Source organism: Prunus avium, chromosome 1, assembly GCF_965620075.1.
Source record: "Prunus avium chromosome 1, drPruAviu1.hap1.1, whole genome shotgun sequence".
Classification (NCBI taxonomy): Eukaryota; Viridiplantae; Streptophyta; class Magnoliopsida; order Rosales; family Rosaceae; genus Prunus; species Prunus avium.
Window position 1 is genome coordinate 44,571,456 of NC_142284.1, and position 9,011 is coordinate 44,580,466.

At 35.3% G+C, this 9,011-nt stretch overlaps 1 protein-coding gene across 6 annotated transcripts; it reads right to left on the reverse strand.

The window, feature by feature from the left end:
- Nucleotides 1-935: 935 nt before the first annotated feature.
- LOC110751466 (CDK inhibitor P21 binding protein) lies at nucleotides 936-7,077 on the reverse strand. Of its 6 annotated transcripts, none has more exons than XM_088246842.1 (16): nucleotides 6,867-7,077; nucleotides 6,246-6,373; nucleotides 5,624-5,703; nucleotides 5,314-5,494; nucleotides 5,086-5,158; nucleotides 4,715-4,785; nucleotides 3,939-4,032; nucleotides 3,459-3,628; nucleotides 3,259-3,332; nucleotides 2,865-3,089; nucleotides 2,512-2,721; nucleotides 2,345-2,410; nucleotides 2,168-2,254; nucleotides 2,033-2,089; nucleotides 1,452-1,563; nucleotides 936-1,355 (listed from the first exon to the last, which is right to left on the reverse strand). In XM_088246842.1, the coding sequence occupies exons 8-15, from the start codon at nucleotides 3,616-3,618 to the stop codon at nucleotides 1,465-1,467; spliced, it is 978 nt and encodes a 325-aa protein (XP_088102968.1). In that variant the 5' UTR covers nucleotides 3,619-3,628; nucleotides 3,939-4,032; nucleotides 4,715-4,785; nucleotides 5,086-5,158; nucleotides 5,314-5,494; nucleotides 5,624-5,703; nucleotides 6,246-6,373; nucleotides 6,867-7,077; the 3' UTR covers nucleotides 936-1,355; nucleotides 1,452-1,464. The 6 variants fall into 6 exon arrangements, with proteins under 6 accessions (XP_088102968.1, XP_088102966.1, XP_088102964.1 ...); XM_088246840.1 differs by having other exon boundaries at nucleotides 3,459-3,852; XM_088246838.1 differs by having other exon boundaries at nucleotides 3,459-4,032.
- Between the last annotated feature and the right edge of the window lie 1,934 nt (nucleotides 7,078-9,011).

Sequence of the window (9,011 nt, forward strand, 5' to 3'; positions counted from 1 at the left end):
GCTTCTCTCTAATTAATGTGAACTTATCCAATCTTTTTTTTCCTTTGCTTTTATGTATGGCAAAGTTTCATTCATATGGAAATTAATGCAACGAGCAAGTCCTATGCAATGCAACCGCCAATTCTCAGGTCTCACAACTCTTTTGTCGACTGATGTGTAGAGATGCTCGCTTAATTCTCTAGATCTTATTATTTTTGTACCTTCACTTTCTTGTAGTAAAAACTCATCTTGTGTACTGATGCGTAGATATACTCACTTAATTCTCTAGATCTTATTATTTTTGTACCTTCACTTCCTTGTAGTAAAAACTTATCACTATTTCTCTCAAACTCTGATCACCAAAAAGACAGAAAAGTAAAACCTCGTAAAAATTCTCACACCCAGGAAGAGAGAAAATTTCAGAAATCAGGAATTCTTTAACCTCCAATGGTCAATTACAATTATTGTGTAAGAAGCACATGGAAATTATATATTTCACTTTAAATACAGTCCTAAAACAAGAAGAAACGACGACACATGTGCTCACATAATGCAGGCGATAATTGAAAATCAAATATTCCTTTTTTAAAAAAAAACAAAAACAAAAACACAATCATTCACTATTAAAAATATGATTACCAGCTAATGGTATTATTAATTATACTCATGAAAGATTACTCTCATTCATGATCAAAATTGACATCGTCACTTAACACAAATCCACTGCCCCTTTCTTTGCCAACTTCCACAATTAGATAGATAAGATCGAAATCCTCTCATGTGAACCATACAATATGCACTAGTACTATAACTCCAGCATTCAAGTACTCATAATTTGATGAGACTGCTTTCATATTATAGCCTAGTCAACTTTTACTTGAACTTTTTTTTTAATTAACTTTTACTGGAGCTTTCTCCATCATTAAAAGATAACAAAAGGAAGTGGCAGTGGGGGGTTTGGTTTGGACAGAAGGCATCGACTATATTGTGTGTGTAATTATGCGCTATCTGTGTGCAAACAAGTTGAAGCAAATATTCCATGTGTATTGTTCTTATCGCCACACAAAATTTAAAATCACAAATATTATAAGATAATGGTGCTCTTCTTTGGCCTCATACGTAAAGTTCCACTTCTTTTGGATGGTTTCAAACTCTCTCTCTATTTTCCCTTCTGGTTCACATAGAATCTGGGAGATAATAGCTTATGATGGTCCATGACACGTTCCTCAATACAATATTTCTGTACCTTTCCTTGCTCTGCTTTTTCGATGAATCTTTTGAGGGACCATTTGGGACCAACGAGCGCTTCCAAAACCTTCACCACGTGAATGTCCTAATGCCTTCAAATATAAATCAAAATTTGGCACCTGCAACACCTGCGGACAGCTACCGATGAGTTGGTAACTACAACATCCGTTGCAGACAAGTTTAAAGATAGTAATTAAGCTACTTGAGTAAAGAATTTCCTAAACCTTTCGATTAGCATCATGATCCCTCTACGAAAGATTTTAACTGCTGTCGAAATGCAGGGATCTTGTCTGCTTTAACCGCCATGACTAACCCCATTTGCCGATAGTCTCTCAGCTGCAAAATTTAAAACAAAAAACAGAGAAGAAATCGATATTGTCATAAAGGCAATTAAATTGCAATAATTAAGCCATAGGCACAATCAACTTAAAATTAGACATTCGTGATAGAGTTTGAATGTCTTCAGCATAAGGACCTTTTGAGCTAATTGGTATTGCTGCGATCTTGAGAAATTGTCCAGGTGAAAAATGCTATGAACTATTTGAGAAAGAGTGTGGGAACTGGACTTAATAGCAAGGTTCCGTGTAATTTCCCAAACTGTTTTTGTTTATTTGTTTTTTCCAATCCTCATTCACAAATCAAATAGTAACTTAAGAAGAGATTTTCAAATTTTCCATCCCTTTCTTTCTTTGGAGGTGAACTACTCATAAGTACGTTAGTGGATTAGGGCCAAGACAAGAGTTTGAAGTTGAATAGGAATCAATACGAGAAATCAGGGCAGGCTGCCGATATCTTTAATACTTGCCTCATGAGTTGCAAGCTGCTGAGTGTGCAAAGAAAATTCAAACGACCAGGAGCTTAGCTGAAATGCGTTTAAGGAAACAATTAGTAAATGAAGCACGAGAGACATGAAATATTATTTATGTCAAATGATCAGTACCTCGTGAAAAATTTCATCTTCTGGCTTTATATATATTATTTCCTCGTCACTAGCACTCGTGCCCTTTTTCTGGTGTGCATTTTTGTGCTATATTTTTCCATCCGAAAACAAAATAAATATATGGCAGAGAGAGGGGAAGAGGGTTCAATAGGCACGGAGAATGCTTAAATGGCATACCTTGTAAACTTTACTGACTATTATGTAAAACTTAAAACGAAAGAAATTGCGGAGCTCCTCTGTTGGCTACAAAAAGTGAAACAACAAATGTTATTTAAGTAAAAGAATTTGTTCCCGGCAGGTATGGAAATATACATAACCTCAATCCCATATAATCTGAATCTAACCTCATCTTCTGTAGCCCAAGAGACTTCATCAAAGAGCGCATCATAAAGAGGTGGCAAGAGCTGTGGAGGTAAATTCATCACCCGTTGAGAGACCAAGAGACCGACACTCTCTGCTTCCTTTCCCAAAAGTGATCGCAGGTCATCTATTACATCCTTCTCTTGAGATACCTTAAGGAGAAACTCCTTAACCTCCATAAAACATTTGTGGTCCTATTTAGAATTAAAGAAACGCAATCAAGGATCTAAATAGTAGGAAAAAGCTATGTAAAGCTAAGAAAATGCCTACCAACAGATAAATGTTAGAAAGATGTAGCCATGTGAATAACTGGAATACAAAAGTATAGATTACTTGCCTTATATCTGCCCAAGTTAAGGGCAGTAGCAAGAGCAAAAATTCCATTGTCTTCATCATCCTCTATTTTAACAACAGTTCCTACAGTGGTCTGTTCCAAAATTAAGTCTACAAAACCACTCAAATCCCATTCTGTATCATCAAGGTAGGTCTGTAGCAAGGTCTTCAATCCGTGAAAGTCATCAGGTTTTGGATCAAAGAAAGCAAAATCTGCTTGCACAGTTCCCTTCAAAGTATGAACCAAATTCTCATAAAATTGCTAGTAGATACAATATGAAAGAGTAATTACTTTTGTATTTCAGCTATCCTGATACACAAATGCAACTATATGGACAACGAATACTATCAGAATTTTCTATCCCTTAAAAGAAATAGTACCAGAAGAATGTGCTTACATCAAACTCTTCTTCATCAGAAGACTCGGAGTGTTCATTCTTGACTTTTAAAGTGTTCTTTCTCGATCCATTACCTAAAAAGAAAGATAAGGAGTCATTAGCACGCCCATTCTGAAAGAGTTAACAGATAGCAATATTAATTATGAAGTGATGCCTTATCTTAAGGAAAAGGGCTATTCAGATGATGATGATATTAATACCTGCGGAGTTAGGTTGAGATTTTTTCGGGAGGTCTGGGCCGTGCATTTGGCGGCTGGACATGCAGCTGGAGGCAACCCGAGCGACTTGACGAGCAAATGGGGAAAAAGTCAGAGGTTGATATTTCATCAATCGGCGATGCCTCACCGGTTTACGGGGCATCTTTGATTATCTGTTGCAATAAATGGCCGAGTAAGGTTCCGGTCATTGAGATTGAAGGAAACCCATATCTATACGTAACTGAGATAGTAAGGCACTCTGTTGCTCGGAGCTTATACGGAGCCGATACGATACGGCACCGATACGACACTTGGCGTATCGTAGACTTTTCTAAGATGTTGACCTTACGATACGGCTCCGATACTCCATTGATACGGTCACGATACGCTCGCGATACTGTGCCGATACATCGAGGGGTAACTTTGACGGCAACCAAAAGACAAGAAGAAGACGAAGGAAGAATGAAGAAGAAAAGAACTTACTTGCGCTTGCAGCTGCTGCGAATCTGCAGTTGCAGACAGCGGCTGTGCGAAGAAGAGGCGCGGTTAACAAGTGAAGAAGATGATGTCAGGTGCCCTAATTACAATACACACCGTTTTAGTTGCATAGGTGGCCAATGTTAAAAAAAATTGTTTTATACCTTTTTTAAGTCTGATGCATTCATTTGGGCCCAGCCCAAGAACTGAAACAAGCCATATATAGCCTAGAAAAACATAAGGAACCAGGAAAACAAAAAGGCCCAAAATGCTAATTTTACATATATATATACTAGACCTGCACGCACTTCCGCTCATGCGAGAGGCTTTTTCTTAATCACGCGCGCTACGTGCGACTTACAAAGTTTCGTAAATATTTTTTCTCAATTATATTTATTTAGATGTCCGTATCAACAGTTTCATATTTTAATCATGCACGTGTGATAAATCGTCATCTTAAAAGTTTTCCTTTATCGTCTGTATTTTTCTAGACGTCCATCTTAGCATTTTATTTTTCTAGACGTCCATCCTAGCCTGTACTATTGATGAGGCTAGTATTGTACCCTATCACTCATTCCAATTGAATATAGTACTCGTGATTAATGTTGCATGGCTTTATTCGTAACATAAAAAATAGAAGTTGATGCCTGAACTGGACACTTTACATCAATATGAAACTGAATCTGGATCTAGAATGACGTGGACACTTAACAAAAAATAAACATAAAGAAAGAAGAAACTAATAGTGTTAGTTTAAACAAATAAGCAATGTAAACCAATACCCAATTCCAGTCAGAAACAACCCAAAAGTATCCCAAAGGGTGATTTGTTTGCTTTCTTTTTCCTTTGTCACCTGCGTATTCCAGAAAGACAAAAATAGCAATCGTGGATTCTCACTAACACATAAACGTAGAGAAATAAAGCCATGGCTTTGTTAGGCACATTTGGAGGCCCAAATTATCAGCAGAAAACAGAACACCTAGTTACAGTAGAGCCAATATTAAAAAGTCCAATTTTGGGGGAAAAAAGGGATTGTATAATAATGGACAACTTTTGAGAGAACCCAATAGGAAAAAATCATCTTCCAACTAAACTAATGTATGTTGATTGGAAACTTAAAATACAAAATATAACGAAATGAAGAATCATTAACCTTAAATATAGTTTCCTCTGCTTCTTATGGAACCCTTATGCATCAGAGAGTGTGAGGTGAGAGGCGATTCCATCTGTTGAGATAAAATTCCAAAGACTTTTTAATTTCATAAGTCAAACACATAAATAATTACAAACACAAACATAAACACAGACCTAGACCCTAGCCAAAGTTTCAGTCAATCAAACATAAATTAGGGTTAGCTTTGTGTGAGAGAGAGATTCATACCATTTAAAGAATTGATGCTCTGCAGATTGAAGATTATTAAATAGAAAGCATGGAACCGGAGTCATTGAAGCAATTCTGGACTTCGAGTTCTTGAACTAATGACTGGACCCCGAAAAGTGAAGAATAAGAAGATGAGAGCGTAAAAAAACTGAAAGGAGCTGCTCCCCTATACGAATTAAAACTAAAGAGAAAGAGAAATGATTATCAGATAACTAAAACTAAAAATTGTTTTTTTCATTCGATCCCTTTTCTCAGAAACCATACAATAATATAAAGGCGGCCAAAAACATAATAGTGAAATCAAACTTACACACACTTTGAGTTTTAAAATTTATTCCCCACTCCACTGATTCCAACAGTTTTCTCAAACTTCGGTTCTGTTGAAAAGGCCTCAAGCATGCAAAGCACAGGGTGAGAGGATAATATTATAACATGAATCCTAGGAAGAAATACTTGAGTTTTGTGCAAGCCTAAACACATGAAAACTTGACCATACTTGGCATCTTGAAGCATGGCATACTAGTACATGAAACTATTATTCAAAAAGTCAATACAACAAAGAAAAAGAACTAAAAAGACAAAATTTCACCAACACTAAAAAATCTTACAAATTTCACCAAATCTCTTCACTGTTCTCACTTCTAATTTCATTTTCACCCTCATTATGGAGTTGTTGCATTCATTGAAATTAGTTTTATTATAAAGAACTAAGCTTTTCTCATTTCTCTTCATTTCCCAATTCTTATTTACAAAGCTAAATTAGATAATACAAAATAAATCTGACCAACAAAGTGTTCAAACTAAAATCAACTTTGGCATTTTAGCAAACACTTGGAATGCTAAGCTGAATATATGCAAGTGAATAATCTAACTAACCCTTATAGAGGAAACAGTTCAAATATGAAAAAAGCAAAGGCAGGGCGTCATATTACCTGAGACTGAGGGTTGGTGATGCGAGATGGACCGTCTAATTTAGAATCTGAGTAAACATTGATCGGTTTTAACAGCATCATACCATAATTTTCTTGACTCTCTCATACACTGCAACATCTTACAAATACTGAAAATTCACAACAACAAAAAACGAAAATAAGCACACAAAATCTACTAAAACATAATGACCTACAGAAGTTTATCAATTACTAATATGCAGCTATAATTTCATATTCTCACTGTTGTTGGGGCCAGAAACAAACAGTTTACAACTCAACTGGGCTGCCTAACCGAACAATTTGGCTTAGTTCAGCTAAGCTCTAAATATCACGAAGAATCCCAAAATAATATAAACCAAATGATTTCAACGAACTAAACAAGGAGCTGCACGGCTTACAAAAAACTGGATGATTCACTTATCGATAAAAATATAACAAAACAACAATTTAAATGAAAAATAGAAACCCAGAAAATAGAATTGCTTCGTTGAGTAAGTAGGTTATTCAATTTCTTCACAAAACATAAGCAAACAAACATACAGAGAACAATTACTTTTTGATGAAACAGAACATAAATAGGAGTCTGAGAAGCAAGGATTATAATGCGAACGAAAAACTTACACCGTACTGGTAAGGAATTAAACCGAGTGGAGATGAGGACCCAAACTCGGCGACGCCGCGGCGGAATCCAGATGTCGAAAAGATTAATTGGCGACTCGCGCGCAGGACTCAGCAGGTGCTGCTGGGTTCTTTTATCTTTTTACTAAACGGTGCGCCTTGCAGCCGACGGCTACTATGTTGCAGAGGCAAACGCGCGGAAGAAAACGCCGCATCCGACCCATTTTTTATTTTATATAACCTCGCACAGTAACGACGTCGTGTAGATATATAAACTTTTAAATTTGAACTGAAAGACAGAGAATGGTAAAATATTATAAGAAAATGCTATTAGTTAATGAAAATATTAAGAATTGAAATTATTAATTAAAATAGGATAATATGGTAAATTCACACTTTTTCATATTAAAAAATTTTGAAATTAAAAGAAAAATTAAATAATAAATCTTATTTTTATGGAACACAACCACCCATTATCTTTTTTAATTCTAAAATTTATTTTTTTATTTTTTTAAAAAGCATCTCACATGCGCGGGAGAGCATGCGGAGATGCTAGTTTATAATTATGCTTGAAACATATTATAATTGAAAATATATTTTTAATTGCAATAATTTACGTTCAAAACGTTTACGCCTTCAAATTTTAAGGCTTACGTCTCATCTTACGAGGCATAAAAAATCTCTCTTGCCTTTTAAAACATTGGTTTCAATCCACAACCCTAAATGTTTGCCTTTTAAAACATTGGTTTCAATCCACAACCCTAATTGTTTTTTTTTTAAAAAAAATTTTTGGTTGGTTAGTGTGAGTTTTTGTTTTGGTTAATTACTACAAGTTTTGTGTTTTAATTAATTGGTGAAAATTTTGTTTTGGTAAATTCATACAAAACACAAATTAACACAAAAACGAATTTATACAAGGTATGTAAATTTACTCCCCTCATCTCTTCCTCCCCTCTCCCCTTCTCCTCTCATCCCCTGCTCTGCCCTTCTCCCATCTCCTCTTCTCACTTAAAATCATCTAAAGAGATTCTCTATATAAGTGTTTTTTTGCCTATCCAAAATAGTCCCAAATGACCATTACATCCTCTGAATGTGCGAGATGTAAATGTGGCTTTACACATCCAATTTACAACTTGTGCATTAGAGATGCTATAATGACTTTAAGTGATTTTATGTAGAAACACTTCTCCGGATCCCTAGCAATGTTAAAATCACCTAAAGTGATAGGTGATTCAGGCTCGTTTAAGTGATTTAAAGTGAGAATAACTTAAAATCACTTAAAGTGATTATATGAAGAAACACGTGGGAGGTGCTTCTCCTCGTAAGTGATTCTTCTCATACGTGATTTTGGCCCTCCTATAATTACTTCTAAACAAGCCCAAAGTTTTTGGCTATATTTGGTGACTATTGGATTTTATTTTATTACATTTATTTGATTGGAAATGATAACACTAATTCAATAATGTGTTTGGTTGATACTACACATGATTAAGGGATTGGATTAATAGAAAGGTGCTATTAGTATTTACATGGCTAGAAGGATTATGTATAATCCAATCCAATTTAATCCCAACATTTTAGTAGGATTCATAACCCTACTACATTTAGCCCTAATAAAATTAGACATCCACCAATCCATATTTATTTTAATTCAATAAATATTTAATTAAAATTATAAATCAAATCCAACTATATAATCCAACACAACCAACCATTTAAGGATACAACCAAACCAATCCATGAAAATAAAATTTAAGAAATTGTTCACATTTTGGAACAATAATTGTGCCCCGTCCAAAAAGATATACATGACTTAAAAAGGAAACTTATTTATTTAGATATGTATTCCCTAGGCATGTAACTGGATACCAAATCTGGCACGTAACCTCCATTACCAAACAACCCATACCATTTGTATTTTTTTCATTTTCCCAATTTAATCACGTGACAGTCTGTCATAATCATGTACATGAGTATGAGTTACTATACAAGCATTGGGCCCCATACAGAAACAGCCATGGAATGGGCTCCCTCCGGTCTTCCATTTTTCAAGCTCCAACTACCCCACGCTTCCATCTAACGGAAAAGCTAGAATGAGGAGCTAATTTGAGGAGGTGAAATCTCACCATCAATAACCAAAAACAAAGT